This window comes from Streptopelia decaocto (genome assembly GCF_964273445.1).
Source record: "Streptopelia decaocto genome assembly, chromosome: 25".
In the NCBI taxonomy this organism is placed as follows: Eukaryota; Metazoa; Chordata; class Aves; order Columbiformes; family Columbidae; genus Streptopelia; species Streptopelia decaocto.
Window position 1 is genome coordinate 393,850 of NC_138680.1, and position 21,333 is coordinate 415,182.

The window sequence follows — 21,333 nt, forward strand, 5'->3', positions numbered from 1 at the left end:
CAGCAATAAACACAGTTGAGCAGCACAATTGCCTGGGAGCTCACCAGTTCTGCGCGAACTTCATGTCGGGGCAGGCAGGGAGGTGGATGCCGCGGTGCCAGCGGGCAGGGAGCTGGGGGGGGACCTTCCGTCTGGCTGGGGGGACACAGCTTCCCTGGTGGGACCGGCCTGCGGAGCTGGGCCAGGAGGGAGAGCTGCAGACACAGGAAACATTGGGGCTTTTCACAAAATCACTTCAACCTCATGTCCATCAATTCCCACTTTTACCATCTCATAACACATCGTGATGCTTAATACATCTCCCAGCTTTTGTATTCCAGCAAAAGCTTAAATAAACCATCTGTCCTACAGTAACAAAGCTTTCCAGAAGACAGGAAACTACCGCTGAACCTCGTGCTGCTCAACCACGTGCTGCCATTTCTTTCTATGAGCTGCCATTTCTTTCTGTCAGTAATTGCAACATATGGAGCAAGAGACCCGAGAAATTGCCTTTCTTAGATTCCAGACCAATAGATACATATGAGTGTGAAAAACTGAAACTAAACTCATGAAGGAATCCCAAATTATCTTTATATCACGGGCCATGCTAATTCCTGCAGGCCTGGAGGGAGCAACTTCAAAGCCTTATTCAGCTTTATTCATTAACTGAAATATTTTCATTGAAATAAAGTTTCACCAAAATAAAGTATTTTCATGTCAGTCTGCTGATTTTTTTAATTTTTCAACACTATTATGTTTCACTGAAACAAAGATGCCTTGTTACCTTTACTCCACGTCTATAATTTCACAGAGGCTCGTCATGTTAATTTGATGCTATTTACTACTATATGTTATTATTTGGTTTTGACAAACATCAAATGCCGTGTGTCAGAGTGCTGTGATATTGGTCCCACGGGAAAGTGGAGCTTTTTGTATCTGCATAGTTGGTGCTTAAATACAATACATTTCAGAATAAGGATCAAAATGAGTTTCTGAGCATTGAATGGTCTGTCAGAGGGAAATCCCATATTCCAGTACTAACCAACGAAGCAAAGTGTCTGCTGCTTACAGACCACAGGAATTTAATTGTCATATCACATTCTGGCAGGTTTCTTGCACTGACGGGGCTCTCATGACATTTCACAGTGATAATAATGATTCAGATTTCAATGGGTTCAAATTTAGACTGCTGGGAAGAGAAGGGGACTCAAAAAGAGATTGCTGAGCAGAGACATGACGGCAAAGACTCTGGTGAACCTGAAGAGACGGCAATACTGCACTCTCAAACCCTCCATGTCTGCACATAGATATACAGATATTCTTAACGGCGCAGAAATGTGGAGCTGCTCACCTTGCAAGAAAAGATCCTGCTCAACAAGGACCAGGCCTGAGCTTTATCACTAAACACAACTCCATCATCTACACCCATGCCTGGAAAATACAGCTCTTCACCTTCCCTCATTTAATTGGAACTGTCCTTTCAATTCCAAAGGCCACCCATTAGCATTACAAAGTCACAGGACTTTCTCCTCAGTTCTGCTGCGCTGCTTTGCTCACATTCAGGATGCTGAGACAGCCTGATCTCTGAGGGAATTTTGTTTTGTTTTAAGCAGAAGAAGAGATATTCTCATTCGAGACACCAACAAGACGCCTAACAAGAGTCTTTTGCGAACAAAAATCCTTAAACTACTGTAAGCGGCTGAAGCGGACCGCGGTAAGTGCGGCGCTGCCCTGCGGTCCCTGCGCGCAGCAGCCCCGGCCCCGCCGCCTCAGCCGCCTCTTCCCGCCCTTTGTCCCGCCCGTTGTTCTCCCTCAGGGCCCGGCGGCCCCTCAGCGCCTCCCGCCGCCGCTGCCCCTGCCCTGCGCCCGCTCGCGGGACTGCGAACGGGGCCTTTAGACAGCAAAGAGACTATTTTCTAAAATAATGTGCCTTTGACAAGTGATTCTGGAACCTTTTCGGTGATTCTCTGCCACAGTTCGCACACAAAACAAACTGACCAACGGGACACAAAAGCCCAACATTCATGACCCTCCCTAACTGAACAAGCACGGCTTTCCAGAACAATTTACATCACAGAAAATAAGTTGAAGCAAGGTGAAAACAATTCTTCTTCCCACCTAAAGTAACAGACACCCACAGGATTGAATTGCCTATTTATTGTAAAACAATTTCTGAGGGCAATGTTTTATCGGGCACCTGTACTTTGGTGCACTCTATGGCTACGTGGGACCTTAGAGCACAGTTTGGAAGGTACAAGGGCTTTTACTGGATAAAATCCCACCGATGTCAATCCCCAGCACCCCGGCTGCCTACGTCTTTACCCCGGAGTTCATCGAGCTGTTTCTTCCTCTTGCTTTTCTTTGTTAGAGGATGAGATTTCCCAAGCGGCAGGGCTGTTGTTCTGAACAGTAACGTTCTTGGGAATTGGCCACGGGGCCGGTTTTCCCTGAGCAGGTTTAGGGTGGCAGGTCGCTCTCTTCAGCCTCCCGGCACCTGGACTCCTCAGGAACATCTGCCGCAGGAGCTGAATTCAGCGCTTGCCAAGGGCCCCAGAGTCACCCAGGGATGAAAAGCCCACAGTAAATACACTGCTGAGGAAACACCAAACACCGAGTCACCATCCACCATTTCTGTATTTAACTCCCTTTCTAGCAGAGACTGGAAAGAAACATTTTAGCACTAGTATGTGTGTTTTAATGTCAGACAAAGATCAGTGAAAGGGAAGGAAACATCAGCTACTTAAAAAAACAATGAAACTTCTCACAGCAACAAATACACACCTGAAATGCTGATGGGATTTCTTTTTAAAACACAGTTGAACAGCACAATTGTCTGGGAACTCACCAGTTCTGCGCCGAACTGCAGTGGTTCTTGTAGGTCGCAGGATCTGTAGTATTGTTCTTATTCTTGGTGCTCCACACCTGGGCCCAGTGAGTAACATTCCTCCAGCTGTTTGTTCAGACAAGGCAAATACGTTTTCACATTTCCCTGCCATAGCGGCACACGAGAGAGATGGGAACAAAAGATAGATGGGTACAAAAGATAGATGGGTACAAAAGATAGATGGGTACAAAAGAGAGATGGGTACAAAAGATAGATGAATAGATGAATCCAGCAAAGTCTGACTGGAGCTCGACGTCCTCTGCACTCAGCCCCAGCTCAGCTCAGCTCAGCTCAGCTTTTCACACCTGCTGTGATGAGCTTTTCAGTCTGTTAACTGCTGAAATCTAGACTTTTCTTTTACTGTCTGCAAAAACAAACTTCATTAATGTCTTTTACCTGCTGCTAAACTGTTTTTCTCTTTTGTTCACATACGTCCCCCAAAATGAGAAGGAAATCCAATGAATCACAGCCTCAGGACATCTCGAGTGCTCTGCTAATACCTGAGGTTTCCAACGAGCGTGCTGCACGAATAGGTGCAGCGAGCTGGAGGCTGCAAGGCACACGAACAGGGTGTGCGAGGAGGAGCGGCCAGTGCACGTCGGCACCCTTGTTCTGGCAGACGGCGTCGCTGAGGACAAGCCTGCTGGGTCAGGACGCTGAACTGCGCTGCACCCACAGCCAGCCCTGACCAAACAGAGACACAGAGAGAAGAGATGCAGAGCGACTGTCCAGAAATGGCACTGGGCTCGGGGGAACGAGCAGGGCAACAGGCACCCAGACAAGTGATGACAAGTGCCCATGGTCACCTTTTCCTCCTTTACCTCTTCCAGGTGGAGCTGATCAAGCCCCAGGCGCCTGCAGCCACGTTTGGACTGCGCCATTCCGTGTACACCACTCCCCTGATCCTGCACCTTTGAGATGTGTTGAATAAAACAACGTGTTGCTCAGAGAGGTTTTCTCTTCACCTTGAGACATGGGGAGGGGTCTTCTGTGGGTGAGGAAGAGCTGCTTGCTCTGTTCAACCCTACAAGCAGCAAAAACCCTGCAAGATTCAGACTGGAGGGCACAGAAATCATAAGAGGAAATGACGCAGACAGTTCTAGCTGCATATTTTCTCCTGATTGCCCTAAACACAACCAAATGAGGGCCCTGATTCCTCACTTTGCCCCGGACTTGTCTTCTTCCTCCTCTGAAACCTGCTGCACAGGTAATCATTAATTCCTATTTGAAAAGGCAAAAAGCAGTGATACAGCAAGGATTTCTCCTGGGTGATATGGGATATTTTTTATAGGTTTGCCATGATGTGTTTGGAGGCTCAGTTACATAGTTATGACTTTGGACAGTAACACTTTGATTTTGGTCACTAATCCTATGTCACTGAAGGACGTTCTTTGACCAGAGACACGGTTCAGGTGTCAGACCAGGCCTGGAAAAATTAGGGCACGAGTCGCCATTGTGAGCTGGCAGCTCAGAAGGCCCCTGGTATCCTGGGCTCAGCTTGGGCTGTGAGGTCACAGAGCCGCTCTGTGTCACACCTGGTGTGTAGTGCTGTGCACGGACACCGCTCCGGCAGTGCTGGCAGCGGCAGCAGCGGCGGCAGCAGCATCTGCAGCGGCAGCAGCATTTGCAGCGGCAGCAGCGGAAGCGCCAGCATTTGCAGCAGCGGCGGCAGTGGCCAAAGCAGCAGCAGCATTTGCAGCAGCAGCGGTCACAGCAGCAGCGTCATTTACAGCAGCAGCGGCAGTGGTCACAGCAGCAGCAGCATCTGCAGCAGCAGCGGCATTTGCAGCGGCAGCAGCGGAAGCGCCAGCATTTGCAGCAGCGGCGGCTGTGGCCAAAGCAGCAGCAGCATTGTCAGTAGCAGCATTTGCTGCAGCAGCTGCAGCGGCCACAGAAGCAGCAGCAGCATTAGTGGCAGAGCCAGTGGCTGTGACACAAGTTCTTGGGATTCCCTTACACTCCATCAGCTCTCCTTCTACTCAGCTGAGGCTGAATATGGCAGAAAAGGCAAGAACCAAAGCTGAGGAGGGATTTTCACTTTGTTGATAGTCATTGAACACTATCCCAACAGAACCCTTCAGCTCTCGTCATGCCCTGCTCTGCCTTGCTATTGGCATTTCTCTGTTTAACTCCCTTTCCGTAGAGACTGGAAACATAATTTTAGCACTGGAATGTCTGTTATAATGTAAAATGTACATAAGTGAAAGAAAAGAAAGTGTCAGCTACTTAACGAACTAAGGAAACTTCTCGCAGCAACAAATATACACCTGTGATGCTGATGGGATTGCTTTTTAAAACCCGCAAAAATATTATGTGAAATGCAGTCAGTAAAGCTGCGTCTCTCACTCGGTGCAGCTCTGCTCCCTCCTGCTGGCCACATGTGCACGTTCTTGTGCCTTAAACCAGGGAAACCCAACTGCAGGAGATCCCAATATTCATTTAACCAAACAGCGCTTCATCAGAGCTCTTTGCGGGTTCCCTGCTCAAAGTGACGCATGTTTTGGGGTAATCACTGTTACTGAACAGACCGCAAAGGAAAATACTGAGTTTGCATCTTGGGAGTCACAGGGCACTGAGAACCCAGACACCTGTGCTGAGAGTTGGATTTGGTCATTAGAGCAAGATTATTCCTGCGGTAATCTGAGGGTGCGAGGGAAACAGTGATTTGGGGAGGATACGATACTTTTTATAGCTGTCACATTTTTTGCAACACAGTGTTTGTGGGTCCCTGACACGGACAATCAGAGATGTGGCGGCTGAGGTTCTGGAGTGGAAATGCTTTTCTTCTGCTATTGAAGCCCAAATCCCCCTCCAACAGTCTGAGAGTAACGAATCTGGAAATATTAGTTTGCCTCAGCAGGCAAAGCCTCTGGTGCCCAGTGGTGCTGTGTGACCGCTGTGTCACTTGTCACCTCTGTCACTGAGTGTAAAGACAGTGTAAAACCAGGTGCTTTGGAAAGCTCCCCCAGTCTCTGCTGATGTTCAAAATCTGTCTCATGTGCACCCTGAACATACACATGGAGACAGGACAAGCAGATCTCAGGAAGGCCTGGCCCTGCAGGCCGGACGTCCCCAGTCCCGCATCCCCAGCTGATGCCATCGCACAGCCCCCCGATGTCACAGAGCATTTCCAGGACGATCCCAGGTGTCCCCAGGGTCCCCTGGCCGCTGCCACCACAACCTCTCTTGCCACATCTCTGGCTGCCCTCACTGACAACCTCTCTTGCCACATCTCTGGCTGCCCTCACTGACAACCTCTCTTGCCACATCTCTGGCTGCCCTCACTGACAACCTCTCTTGCCACATCTCTGGCTGCTCTCACTGCTCGCCACGCTCTGTGCCGCAGAGACGAGGCAGACGCAGACGTTGTCGTCCTCATCCCTTTCGATGCCGCGGCTGAGACAGGTGAAGTCCGGAGACTCCTGCTTCCCTGCCATGGTTCAGCATTGGCCATGAGCTCCCCTGTGACCAGTGGGATTTGCATCCCCAGGCTTTGAACAAATCCAGTGGGGGGGAATCCACAACTGCTCTGGGCAAGGGGTCTCGACACCCTCATCGTACAATCTGTTATCAAGAGTTCTGGTGTTCTCTGGTGAGACAGGACTTGCACAGTACAGGACCAAGATGTCACCAATGGGTGACTGAGATCGTTTAAAGAGCCACTGTCAAAGATATTAGCAAAAGTGGTTTTAATATGATGTTGGAAAAATGCAACTGAACAAAGTTCCACGGCAAGGTTCACTAGTAACGTACAGCACAGTCATTTGAACAGTGACTCAAAACTACTAAGGCACAAAGCAAAGTACCAAGGCACAATTCTGCTTTTTCCTCAGGCTTTCAAAGCACCTCCCAGCATGGACGGAGTTTTCGTGGGCACTTGGAGACCTCATCGCCCACGGGGCCTCATCTCGGCCCAGTTCACCCCCCCTGGACCCAAATACTCAGTCCAGGGGACAACGGGTAAGACAAGGAGCAGAGCGGTGTGTGGCACGGTGAGCACACCCGGCACAAAACCAGCTACAAACCCGCTTCCCTTTTCTTCCTAGGGTACATCAACCACAACCCCACCAAAGTCAGAGCCCCCGCGTACACCTGCAGAGGGGCAAAAGCTCCTGCGGAAGGCGGCGGCTCCCCAGGCCCTCGCTATTACGTGGAGCCCTCCATGACCAGGACCGGGAAGTACGTGGCTCCAGCCTACGCCATCACTGGACTGCCCAGGATCAAGACGGAGATCACACCTGGACCCAGTGAGTAACATTGCTCCAGCTGTTTGTTCAGACAAGGCAAATATGTTTTCACATTTCCCTGCCATAGCGGCACACGAGAGAGATGGGTACAAAAGAGAGATGGGCACAAAAGATAGATGAATACAAAAGATAGATGGGCACAAAAGATAGATGAATACAAAAGATAGATGGGTGCAGAAGGCTCAGCTCACCCTTTCAATGAGCTGTCGATGTTTCCCAGCAGCTGGCTCTTCTGCAGCTGTTAGGGAGAGCAGCTCTTGGTGAAATTGCCTCCTTAGACTGAGAAAAATACCAGAACTTCACCACTTTTGTGCTGTTGTCCTCTGCCCCAGGCGATTACAGCCCGGAGAAGTCCAACCGACACATCTTTAAGAGCACACCTGAGCCATCCATGGGCTTCCGGAACCGGGGAGTCAATCCAGGTACGTGAGCACAGGAGATGGAAACCCCTGCAGCTGGGGAGGCCTCTATGACAATGTGCTGCTCAGCTTTTCACCCAGAGTCAGCTGGGAAAGGGGGCAGACATCCCTCCTGCTGCCCTGAGCAGGCTGCAGGGCGCCTGTCTCTGCCCAGAGGTTTCTTCTCTTCCCGTTGCTCTTGCAGGTCCCGGCACCTACACCTTGCCCAGGGTGCTGGGCCCCAACACGGCGCACACGGCTGCCAGCCCGTGCTACTCCATGACGAGCAGGAGCCAGCGGGATCGCTACGATGCCGATCTGGCCAAGGTGAGAGTCACATCCAGGGGCCGCAAAAACACACAAAGAGAAAAATCACTGCCCACGCCTCCACCAAGTTGCACTAGAAGGGCTGTGTGGTTCCCAAATCCTTTGCCCAGCTCGCTGAACTGGTGCATCCTGTGCCGGGCGCAGGTAAGAACAAACACCGGCCATTTTCACCCAGCAGCTGCCCTGACTCTCTTACAGACCCCAGGCCCTGCAGCGCTCCCGAAGATCGAGCTGGACGTTTTCAAAACCAGAGCTCCCGGGTACACCATGGGAACCCGCTCCCAGCTCCGAGACAAGACGGTCAAACCGGGGCCAGCGGACTACGGCACGGGAAGGGTAAGGCAGCCGCCTTCTGCTCCTGCGCGGCTTTGCCAAAGCATCTCCCCTTCCGCTGGGGCTGCCTTGAGCTGCACAGTGTCCTGCTGCAGTGACAAGCTGCAGGACAGCCCTCCTGTCCCTTCCCTTGTCCCCAGCCCAGCAGAGGGAAGGCAAGGAACACTGCTTTCCCCTTACGCTGTCTCAGCCAGGAAATGTTACAGGCTCATACACTGCGAGCTCTTCAGGAGGCCACTCCTCAGAAGGGACAAGCAGACACAGGTCCCCGCCTTCCTAATGCTGGGAAGATGATTTTGGAGGGGAGGGGAATCCAGTAAAGTCTGGCTGGAGCTCGACATCCTCTGGACTCAGCCCCAGCTCAGCTCAGCTCAGCTCAGCTCAGCTTTCCACACCAGCTGTGATGAGCTTTTCAGTCTGTTTGCTGCAGGGCAACAGGCACCCAGACAAGTGATGACATATGCCCATGCATGGTCACCTTTTCCTCCTTTACCTCTTCCAGGTGGAGCTGATCAAGCCCCAGGCGCCTGCAGCCACGTTTGGACTGCGCCATTCCGTGTACACCACTCCCCTGATCCTCCACGTTTGAGATGTGTTGAATAAAACAACGTGTTGCTCAGAGAGGTTTTCTCTTCACCTTGAGACATGGGGAGGGGTCTTCTGTGGGTGAGGAAGAGCTGCTTGCTCTGTTCAACCCTACAAGCAGCAAAAACCCTGCAAGATTCAGACTGGAGAGCATTGAAATCCTAAGAGGAAGTGACAGACAGGTCTAACTGCACATTTTCTCCTGATTGCCCTAAACACAACCAAATGAGGATCCCGATTGCTCACTTCACCCTGGACTTGTCTTGTTCCTCCTCTGAAACCTGCTGCACACCTGGCTGAGGACAGATACAATCCACACAGTGCGACTGGAGCTGAACGCTGCACCCCAAAAGCAGACGGGTCCTTCCCTGCACGCTCTCAGCAGAGAGCAGAGCATCCTGGGGACAGCTCGGGAAAAATAATCACTAATTCCTATTTGAAAAGGCAAAAAATAGTGATACAGCAAGGATTTCTCCTGGGTGATATGGGATATTTTTTATAGGTTTGCAATGATGTGTCCTGGAGGCTCAATTACATAGTTATGACTTTGAACAGTAACACTTTGATTTTGGTCACTAATCCTATGTCACTGAAGGACGTTCTTTGACCAGAGACACGGTTCAGGTGTCAGACCAGCCTGTCCAAAGCACTCCTGCTCTGAACCAGCTCGTACGAGGCTCTACGTTTGCAATCATTAGAGCTTTATCCTGGGATACGTGATGGGAGACGCAGACAAGTGTCTGCAGGGGAAATTGGCGATTTGCACATTGAAGCCTTTGTTCAGTCCCAACAAACATCAAATGCCAGAAAACTCTGTGCAAACCATGCACAGGCACAACCTGGAAACAGAGGCAGGACCTGGAAACACACACACGACCTGGAAACACGGGCACAACCTGGAAACACGGGCACAACCTGGAAACATGGGCACAACCTGGAAACATGGGCACAACCTGGAAACACGGGCACAACCTGGAAACACGGGCACAACCTGGAAACACGGGCACAACCTGGAAACACGGGCACAACCTGGGAGCACAGGCAGCAGGAGCCCGAGACAGCTCCAGTTCATCTCCTCCAGTGTTCGGGTGCAAGCTCAAGACATTTGAGAACGTAGAGACACCTCACCTGAGGCCCACACGCTTTGGCTTCCCATGTTTCAAACTCCTGAGCTTAATAGGAAATGTTTAAATATTTTTATATCTATGTTTAAGAGCTGGAGGTATTCTGATGGTCAGGAAAAAGAAGAATTACAAATTGGAAAAAGATTCCTGCAAGTTGCCTTTGCAGAGAAAGCATAAAGGCAAGTTAAGCCTGGATGAACTACCCAATGTCCCTGAGAACCTCATGTCCGTCTGTCCAGCCCTCCAGGGATGGTGACTCCAGCACTGCCCTGGGCAGCCTGTTCCAATGCCCACAGCCCTTTGGGGGAGAAATTGTTCCCACATCCAACCTCAACCTCCCCTGGCGCAACTTGAGGCCGTTTCCTCTGCTCCTGGCGCTTGTTCCTGGGGAAAAGCGACAAATTCATCAGACATTACCAGCTGACTTCTCTACCAGCTTGCACAAAACTTACTGTTCTGAGAAGCAGGGATGAAGTGGATCCATACCATGACACTGATCTATACCATGACACTGATCCATACCATGACACTGATCTATACCACACTATGCTGCCCTGCTTGCTAAGGTCTTTGGGTCACTGGATCTGGTATTGTCTGACTTAAGTCCTGACCTACTGTCGAGGGTTTAGATTGCGGGGTGACAATAAAACCCTGGCAGATGTATTGTTAACCTCCTCTCCCCCCCACTTCCCCCTTTTCCCCCTCCCTCTCCCCTTCCCCCTCAGCACAGGCGATCGGGAGGGACAGAAGGACAGAGAGAAGAGAGTTGGAAGAATTAACAATGTTTTACTAATGCTACTAATAAGAATAGAAAAAATAATACAAAATATACAAAACCAATCTTGAAAGTCTCAGCAACTGCAGAGCCGGCACCCAAAGTCCTGGACTGGACTCTGCAGCAACCGGAGCTGGATTCAGTCTGTCACTGGCCTCAGTTCACAGGGACGACTCGCAAGGTCCTCTCCTAATGTCGCCATAAGGAAAAAAGGGAAAAGGACGAGATCCTCGTGATCTCCCACTTTTATATGAAGTATTCACGTGAATGGAATGTTATACACAGTTGGTCAGTTTCTTGGTCACTTGTTTCTCGTCGTCCCTCTCGCCAGATGTCCATCCGTGCTTATCAATAAGTTTGCATTCCAGTGCTAGGTTTACCAAAACATGGGTCTGGTTCTCCAGGAAAATGCAGTTAATATGAAGCTTTAGCTGACAGGCAAATTCACTGAAAGAGAAACTTGTTTTTAACAAAACCAGGACACCTACCAACACTAGAAAAGACAATTTTAGGGATGCCAGAGCAATGAAGACATTTGTGTACAATGGGACATTCCACCCTATGGCTTGAATATCAACTAAGGAGCATCAATTCCTATAAGATTTACTCCATTTGAAATATGGCATCTATAAATCTATATGATGCTGAAATGAGGCGTGAAGAAAGGAAAACTCATGACTTCTGTAAAACCCATGTAATAAAACTGCCCAGATTTCAGATCCCAGATATATTCCAAATATCTCAACTCTACCATTGCGCTCACAGGCTCCTGTCCTGCTCAGGGACTCCAACCATTCCAACATCTGCACAGCGAGCTACAGGAATCCAGGAGCATCCTGGAGTGCATGGAGGAGAATTTCTGATATCAGGGAATAGCCCAGGGGATGAAAATTTGGGTGTGAGTCGCCATTGTGAGCTGGCAGCTCAGAAGGCCCCTGGTATCCTGGGCTCAGCTTGGGCTGTGAGGTCACAGAGCCGCTCTGTGTCACACCTGGTGTGTAGTGCTGTGCACGGACACCGCTCCGGCAGTGCTGGCAGCGGCAGCAGCGGCGGCAGCAGCATCTGCAGCGGCAGCAGCATTTGCAGCGGCAGCAGCGGAAGCGCCAGCATTTACAGCAGCGGCGGCAGTGGCCAAAGCAGCAGCAGCATTTGCAGCAGCAGCGGTCACAGCAGCAGCATCATTTACAGTAGCAGCGGCAGTGGTCACAGCAGCAGCAGTTATTTGCAGCAGCTGCAGTGGCCACAGCAGCAGCAGTATTTGTGGCAGAGCTCGTGGCAGTGCCGCGATGCAGGGGTGGGGGGTCACCTCACTCTTTATCCTCCTCCTCCTGGTTCTGCAAGCCCAGGAGGCCGGGGCAGCGCCGTATGGAGATTGGAGACCTGGTAGGCGGGCAGGCGGGGGTGGGCACCCAGCCCAGAGATTTCCAGTAAGAAATCCCCGAGGATCCGTGTGTTTGTCCATCCAGCCCTTGAGGGGTCTTACACGCGGCCTGGAAACAGCATCTTGAGAGCTGCCAGGGGCCAGCAAGCAGGTCACCATGGACCCTCAACAGCTTTGGGAACCTCCACCCACATCTGGGTCCCACATCATTACCTGACCTCCCCACAGTCACCGCAGGTCACTGAGAAAGAAGCAGATTGACAAGATCTAACGGAATGTGCTTGATTCCAGATGTGCCTGTAGCCGGTGGCCTTGCGACTCCTCAGCCGGCTCTTGTCCGGGAGCATCACGGCAATCCCTCAGGTCTGTTGCTTGAACCAGTGAGCATTTAGGGTTTAATATTCTAAAGACGTCCACTGAAATATTTCCTGGGAGCTTCTCTGCTGTGTCTGTCTGCAGACACGGCTGCACGCAAGGGATTTCTAGGGTACAACTGGCTTCTGGGGCCGACACTCGGGGCATCTCATGATCACGTTGTGGCTTTTAAGCTCTTTGGGGAGCTGGCAGCTCAGAGCTGTTCAGTGACGATGGTGGCATCACAGTGTGTGATGGAAACTTCTCGGGGGTGTTCAGGTGCAGGTGTGAACACCGGGAGGGCTTTTCCAGCCTCGCAGCTCACTCGGCATCGCGAGGGTGAGTGCTCAGCCTTGGCTGACTTCACGGGCTAAGCACTCCTGTTCAGTATTTTATTGCTCAGGAATTTAACTTTATACTTTCCCTTAAGGTCCTCAGAGAACAAGGCCTAAGGTATTAAGACGAAAATCTTCCCAGCGTAAATCAGTCCTCAACCAAGTCCTGGAGGAACTGGACAAAGTAGAGCACGGTGGGTAGTTATCGCTCTAGAGCAGAAGACTTGGGAAGTGGAGGCTTAGATACAAGTGCTCCTCAGAAGGGCGCTTTCCCCAACTGAACTGACACCCTCAAATGCTCTGGCTTTGTTTCTGAGTGTTATCAATGTATTTTGAGAAATATCGCCTCCTGAAGATATTGGTTCTTGAAGAGGTTACTTCTCATTAAACTGACTCCATTTCTTTCTAAAGACCTGAGCCATGACACTGGGGAGACCGTGGCGATTCAGAAAAGAGGCGATCAGGTAGTGCCGATCTACGACGAAGGGACTTGGACAATGGAATCACGAGGCATGCCAGGTAATTGCTGTCCTTTGGTCATCGTCTGTCATGAACCAAAACCCCTGTGTCTGCAGGCTCCTCAGCAGCCAAACTCTTGCCTTGAGTGCCCCCCAGGCACAAGGGAGGGGATCCCTCCTGTGCACTGAGGTCCAAAGGGATGCACTGAGAGATCGAGCACGGTTTAGGGGGAACCTGCCCCGAACTCCTGCATCCTCTGCTGAGGCTTTACCTCTCTCTGATTCTTGGCAGAGCTGCCCAACCCTGGGGAAGCCCGCCAGGCTGGAATCAACGGCCTCCTTGACAAGATTCCAGGTACAGAGCAGCCTTGCAGGGCCAGAAGTGGGAGACAAGGCCTGAAGGCTGGGGGCGTGCAAGCAGTGCCCGTGCTGGAGCAAAGGCAAAGGGGGTGCGGGGTTCAGGTGAATCCCCATGGGCTGGACTCTGTCCTCCTGGGGTGTGGGTCCCCCGGGGAGGGAGAGCTGGGGGTGGCATTCCCTGACACAGGGACGGTTTCTGTCTGTCTCACTCCAAGGGACAGTTGGTCAAACAGCTGTCAGACCTCGCGTGAGATCACCCGTAGTGTGCAGGAAACACTAAGGTACAGAATTGTCCATCCAGGTTGGAGCGTCAAGAGTAAGAACAATACTGCAGATACCGCGACCTACAAGAACCGCTGCTTAGCAGCCGTCGTGGGGGTCTTGGGCACCATCCTGTTTGGGATAGTGCTGTTTTGTGCATGCTGGCTGTGCAAGAGGAGAATACAAAAGTGAGTTGTTGAGCAGGGGGTGTTGCCAAACTCCTGTATCAGATGGCGGCCATTAGCCTTGAAACATTTAGAGGCAGGGTATTCTGAAGTACCCGCTTAGTTACTGGCCAAACTCCACTGAGGTTCCTGCTGAGGATGGTTGAACTGGCTGTTCAGCTCCTGGGCGCTCTTTAACAAAACCTGCTCTTGCTGTTCCAAGTGTTAGTTAAAATGGCTCTGCCTCACCAAGAGCTGCCCCAGCAACAGATGCAGGCAGAGCAAGGTCAGGAAGAAAAACAAGGGACGACATTGCCATGGAAAGTGAAAAGCACAATAGTGACGTGTTCCTGCCAGCAGAAATCACCCTGTTGAGTGCTGCTGTAAACCCCAGATGTTCACCTCGGCCAGGGTGTCCCTGCAGCTCCGACCGCAGCTCCCCGTGCAGCCGGGTGCCTGCACACCACAGGGCGCCCAGCGCTGCCCCGCAGCCTCGCACCCCCCGGCACCGCGGCCACGGCCGGGACTCAGCAGCCTCTTCTCTCCGCAGGCGCCGCGAAGCCAAGGCCATGGGAGATGGGACCGTGTAACAGCAATAAACACAGTTGAGCAGCACAATTGCCTGGGAACTCACCAGTTCTGCGCGAACTTCATGTCGGGGCAGGCAGGGAGGTGGATGCCGCGGTGCCAGCGGGCAGGGAGCTGGGGGGGGACCTTCCGTCTGGCTGGGGGGACACAGCTTCCCTGGTGGGACCGGCCTGCGGAGCTGGGCCAGGAGGGAGAGCTGCAGACACAGGAAACATTGGGGCTTTTCACAAAATCACTTCAACCTCATGTCCATCAATTCCCACTTTTACCATCTCATAACACATCGTGATGCTTAATACATCTCCCAGCTTTTGTATTCCAGCAAAAGCTTAAATAAACCATCTGTCCTACAGTAACAAAGCTTTCCAGAAGACAGGAAACTACCGCTGAACCTTGTGCTGCTCAACCACGTGCTGCCATTTCTTTCTATGAGCTGCCATTTCTTTCTGTCAGTAATTGCAACATACGGAGCAAGAGACCCGAGAAATTGCCTTTCTTAGATTCCAGACCAATAGATACATATGAGTGTGAAAAACTGAAACTAAACTCATGAAGGAATCCCAAATTATCTTTATATCACGGGCCATGCTAATTTCTGCAGGCCTGGAGGGAGCAACTTCAATGCCTTATTCAGCTTTATTCATTAACAGAAATATTTTCATTGAAATAAAGTTTCACCAAAATAAAGTATTTTCATGTCAGTCTGCTGATTTTCTTAATTTTTCAACACTATTATGTTTCACTGAAACAAAGATGCCTTGTTACCTTTACTCCACGTCTATAATTTCACAGAGACTCGTCATGTTAATTTGATGCTATTTACTACTATATGTTATTATTTGGTTTTGACATACATCAAATGCCGTGTGTCAGAGTGCTGTGATATTGGTCCCACGGGAAAGTGGAGCTTTTTGTATCTGCATAGTTGGTGCTTAAATACAATACATTTCAGAATAAGGAACAAAATGAGTTTCTGAGCATTGAATGGTCTGTCAGAGGGAAATCCCATATTCCAGTACTAACCAACAAAGCCAAGTGTCTGCTGCTTACAGACCACGGGAATTTAATTGTCATATCACATTCTGGCAGGTTTCTTGCACTGACGGGGCTCTCATGACATTTCACAATGATAATAATGATTCAGATTTCAATGGATTCAAATTTAGACTGCTGGGAAGAGAAGGGGACTCAAAAAGAGATTGCTGAGCAGAGACATGACGGCAAAGACTCTGGTGAACCTGAAGAGACGGCAATACTGCACTCTCAAACTCTCCATGTCTGCACATAGATATACAGATATTCTTAACGGCGCAGAAATGTGGAGCTGCTCACCTTGCAAGAAAAGATCCTGCTCACCAAGCAGGAGGCCCAAGCTTTACCACTAAACACAACTCCCATGATCTGCAAACATCACTTCAGTAACTCGGGCTGCCTGGAAAAACTGCTCTTCACCCTTCCTCGTTTAATTGAAACTGTCCTTTCAATTCCAGAGGCCACCCATTAGCATTACAAAGTCACAGGACTTTCTCCTCAGCTCTGCTGCGCTGCTTTGCTCACATTCAGGAAGCTGAGACAGCCTGATCTCTGAGGGAATTTTTTTTTGTTTTAAGCAGAAGAAGAGATATTCTCATTCGAGACACCAACAAGACGCCTAACAAGAGTCTTTTGCGAACAAAAATCCTTAAACTACTGTAAGCGGCTGAAGCGGACCGCGGTAAGTGCGGCGCTGCCCTGCGGTCCCTGCGCGCAGCAGCCCCGGCCCCGCCGCCTCAGCCGCCTCTTCCCGCCCTTTGTCCCGCCCGTTGTTCTCCCTCAGGGCCCGGCGGCCCCTCAGCGCCTCCCGCCGCCGCTGCCCCTGCCCTGCGCCCGCTCGCGGGACTGCGAACGGGGCCTTTAGACAGCAAAGAGACTATTTTCTAAAATAATGTGCCTTTGACAAGTGATTCTGGAACCTTTTCAGTGATTCTCTGCCACAGTTCGCACACAAAACAAACTGACCAACGGGACACAAAAGCCCAACATTCATGACCCTCCCTAACTGAACAAGCACGGCTTTCCAGAAGAATTGACATCACAGAAAATAAGTTGAAGCAAGGTGAAAACAATTCTTCTTCCCACCTAAAGTAACAGACACCCACAGGATTGAATTGCCTATTTATTGTAAAACAATTTCTGGGGGCAATGTTTTATCGGGCACCTGTACTTTGGTGCACTCTATGGCTACGTGGGACCTTAGAGCACAGTTTGGAAGGTACAAGGGCTTTTACTGGATAAAATCCCACCGATGTCAATCCCCAGCACCCCGGCTGCCTACGTCTTCACCCTGGAGTTCATCGAGCTGTTTCTTCCTCTTGCTTTTCTTTGTTAGAGGATGAGATTTCCCAAGCGGCAGGGCTGTTGTTCTGAACAGTAACGTTCTTGGGAATCGGCCACGGGGCCGGTTTTCCCTGAGCAGGTTTAGGGTGGCAGGTCGCTCTCTTCAGCCTCCCGGCACCTGGACTCCTCAGGAACATCTGCCGCAGGAGCTGAATTCAGCGCTTGCCAAGGGCCCCAGAGTCACCCAGGGATGAAAAGCCCACAGTAAATACACTGCTGAGGAAACACCAAACACCGAGTCACCATCCACCATTTCTGTATTTAACTCCCTTTCTAGCAGAGACTGGAAAGAAACATTTTAGCACTAGTATGTGTGTTTTAATGTCAGACAAAGATCAGTGAAAGGGAAGGAAACATCAGCTACTTAAAAAAACAATGAAACTTCTCACAGCAACAAATACACACCTGAAATGCTGATGGGATTTCTTTTTAAAACACAGTTGAACAGCACAATTGTCTGGGAACTCACCAGTTCTGCGTCGAACTGCAGTGGTTCTTGTAGGTCGCAGGATCTGTAGTATTGTTCTTATTCTTGGTGCTCCACACCTGGGCCCAGTGAGTAACATTCCTCCAGCTGTTTGTTCAGACAAGGCAAATACGTTTTCACATTTCCCTGCCATAGCGGCACACGAGAGAGATGGGAACAAAAGATAGATGGGTACAAAAGAGAGATGGGTACAAAAGATAGATGGGTACAAAAGAGAGATGGGTACAAAAGATAGATGGGTACAAAAGATAGATGGGAACAAAAGATAGATGAATACAAAAGAGAGATGGGTACAAAAGATAGATGGGTACAAAAGATAGATGGGTACAAAAGATAGATGGGTACAAAAGGATGAATAGATGAATCCAGCAAAGTCTGGCTGGAGCTCGACGTCCTCTGCACTCAGCCCCAGCTCAGCTCAGCTCAGCTCAGCTTTTCACACCTGCTGTGATGAGCTTTTCAGTCTGTTAACTGCTGAAATCTAGACTTTTCTTTTACTGTCTGCAAAAACAAACTTCATTAATGTCTTTTACCTGCTGCTAAACTGTTTTTCTCTTTTGTTCACATACGTCCCCCAAAACGAGAAGGAAATCCAATGAATCACAGCCTCAGGACATCTCGAGTGCTCTGCTAATACCTGAGGTTTCCAACGAGCGTGCTGCACGAATAGGTGCAGCGAGCTGGAGGCTGCAAGGCACACGAACAGGGTGTGCGAGGAGGAGCGGCCAGTGCACGTCGGCACCCTTGTTCTGGCAGACGGCGTCGCTGAGGACAAGCCTGCTGGGTCAGGACGCTGAACTGCGCTGCACCCACAGCCAGCCCTGACCAAACAGAGACACAGAGAGAAGAGATGCAGAGCGACTGTCCAGAAATGGCACTGGGCTCGGGGGAACGAGCAGGGCAACAGGCACCCAGACAAGTGATGACAAGTGCCCATGGTCACCTTTTCCTCCTTTACCTCTTCCAGGTGGAGCTGATCAAGCCCCAGGCGCCTGCAGCCACGTTTGGACTGCGCCATTCCGTGTACACCACTCCCCTGATCCTCCACCTTTGAGATGTGTTGAATAAAACAACGTGTTGCTCAGAGATGTTTTCTCTTCACCTCGAGACATGGGGAGGGGTCTTCTGTGGGTGAGGAAGAGCTGCTTGCTCTGTTCAACCCTACAAGCAGCAAAAACCCTGCAAGATTCAGACTGGAGGGCACAGAAATCATAAGAGGAAATGACGCAGACAGGTCTAGCTGCATATTTTCTCCTGATTGCCCTAAACACAACCAAATGAGGGCCCTGATTCCTCACTTTGCCCTGGACTTGTCTTCTTCCTCCTCTGAAACCTGCTGCACAGGTAATCATTAATTCCTATTTGAAAAGGCAAAAAGCAGTGATACAGCAAGGATTTCTCCTGGGTGATATGGGATATTTTTTATAGGTTTGCCATGATGTGTTTGGAGGCTCAGTTACATAGTTATGACTTTGGACAGTAACACTTTGATTTTGGTCACTAATCCTATGTCACTGAAGGACGTTCTTTGACCAGAGACACGGTTCAGGTGTCAGACCAGGCCTGGAAAAATTAGGGCACGAGTCGCCATTGTGAGCTGGCAGCTCAGAAGGCCCCTGGTATCCTGGGCTCAGCTTGGGCTGTGAGGTCACAGAGCCGCTCTGTGTCACACCTGGTGTGTAGTGCTGTGCACGGACACCGCTCCGGCAGTGCTGGCAGCGGCAGCAGCGGCGGCAGCAGCATCTGCAGCGGCAGCAGCATTTGCAGCGGCAGCAGCGGAAGCGCCAGCATTTGCAGCAGCGGCGGCAGTGGCCAAAGCAGCAGCAGCATTTGCAGCAGCAGCGGTCACAGCAGCAGCATCATTTACAGCAGCAGCGGCAGTGGTCACAGCAGCAGCAGCATCTGCAGCAGCAGCGGCATTTGCAGCGGCAGCAGCGGAAGCGCCAGCATTTGCAGCAGCGGCGGCTGTGGCCAAAGCAGCAGCAGCATTGTCAGTAGCAGCATTTGCTGCAGCAGCTGCAGCGGCCACAGAAGCAGCAGCAGCATTAGTGGCAGAGCCAGTGGCTGTGACACAAGTTCTTGGGATTCCCTTACACTCCATCAGCTCTCCTTCTACTCAGCTGAGGCTGAATATGGCAGAAAAGGCAAGAACCAAAGCTGAGGAGGGATTTTCACTTTGTTGATAGTCATTGAACACTATCCCAACAGAACCCTTCAGCTCTCGTCATGCCCTGCTCTGCCTTGCTATTGGCATTTCTCTGTTTAACTCCCTTTCCGTAGAGACTGGAAACATAATTTTAGCACTGGAATGTCTGTTATAATGTAAAATGTACATAAGTGAAAGAAAAGAAAGTGTCAGCTACTTAACGAACTAAGGAAACTTCTCGCAGCAACAAATATACACCTGTGATGCTGATGGGATTGCTTTTTAAAACCCGCAAAAATATTATGTGAAATGCAGTCAGTAAAGCTGCGTCTCTCACTCGGTGCAGCTCTGCTCCCTCCTGCTGGCCACATGTGCACGTTCTTGTGCCTTAAACCAGGGAAACCCAACTGCAGGAGATCCCAATATTCATTTAACCAAACAGCGCTTCATCAGAGCTCTTTGCGGGTTCCCTGCTCAAAGTGACGCATGTTTTGGGGTAATCACTGTTACTGAACAGACCGCAAAGGAAAATACTGAGTTTGCATCTTGGGAGTCACAGGGCACTGAGAACCCAGACACCTGTGCTGAGAGTTGGATTTGGTCATTAGAGCAAGATTATTCCTGCGGTAATCTGAGGGTGCGAGGGAAACAGTGATTTGGGGAGGATACGATACTTTTTATAGCTGTCACATTTTTTGCAACACAGTGTTTGTGGGTCCCTGACACGGACAATCAGAGATGTGGCGGCTGAGGTTCTGGAGTGGAAATGCTTTTCTTCTGCTAATGAAGCCCAAATCCCCCTCCAACAGTCTGAGAGTAACGAATCTGGAAATATTAGTTTGCCTCAGCAGGCAAAGCCTCTGGTGCCCAGTGGTGCTGTGTGACCGCTGTGTCACTTGTCACCTCTGTCACTGAGTGTAAAGACAGTGTAAAACCAGGTGCTTTGGAAAGCTCCCCCAGTCTCTGCTGATGTTCAAAATCTGTCTCATGTGCACCCTGAACATACACATGGAGACAGGACAAGCAGATCTCAGGAAGGCCTGGCCCTGCAGGCCGGACGTCCCCAGTCCCGCATCCCCAGCTGATGCCATCGCACAGCCCCCCGATGTCACAGAGCATTTCCAGGACGATCCCAGGTGTCCCCAGGGTCCCCTGGCCGCTGCCACCACAACCTCTCTTGCCACATCTCTGGCTGCCCTCACTGACAACCTCTCTTGCCACATCTCTGGCTGCTCTCACTGCTCGCCACGCTCTGTGCCGCAGAGACGAGGCAGACGCAGACGTTGTTGTCCTCATCCCTTTCGATGCCGCGGCTGAGACAGGTGAAGTCCGGAGACTCCTGCTTCCCTGCCATGGTTCAGCATTGGCCATGAGCTCCCCTGTGACCAGTGGGATTTGCATCCCCAGGCTTTGAACAAATCCAGTGGGGGGGAATCCACAACTGCTCTGGGCAAAGGGTCTCGACACCCTCATCGTACAATCTGTTATCAAGAGTTCTGGTGTTCTCTGGTGAGACAGGACTTGCACAGTACAGGACCAAGATGTCACCAATGGGTGACTGAGATCGTTTAAAGAGCCACTGTCAAAGATATTAGCAAAAGTGGTTTTAATATGATGTTGGAAAAATGCAACTGAACAAAGTTCCACGGCAAGGTTCACTAGTAACGTACAGCACAGTCATTTGAACAGTGACTCAAAACTACTAAGGCACAAAGCAAAGTACCAAGGCACAATTCTGCTTTTTCCTCAGGCTTTCAAAGCACCTCCCAGC

General features: G+C 50.5%; 1 protein-coding gene across 1 annotated transcript; it reads left to right on the forward strand.

The window, feature by feature from the left end:
- Positions 1 to 6,717: 6,717 nt before the first annotated feature.
- LOC309450086 (ciliary microtubule associated protein 1A-like) lies at positions 6,718 to 8,757 on the forward strand (the record flags this gene model as incomplete). Its single annotated transcript, XM_082072750.1, has 6 exons — positions 6,718 to 6,823; positions 6,910 to 7,110; positions 7,443 to 7,532; positions 7,714 to 7,835; positions 8,034 to 8,171; positions 8,671 to 8,757. 6 exons carry the CDS (start codon positions 6,718 to 6,720, stop codon positions 8,755 to 8,757), a joined length of 744 nt encoding a protein of 247 aa, XP_081928876.1.
- Positions 8,758 to 21,333: the final 12,576 nt, after the last annotated feature.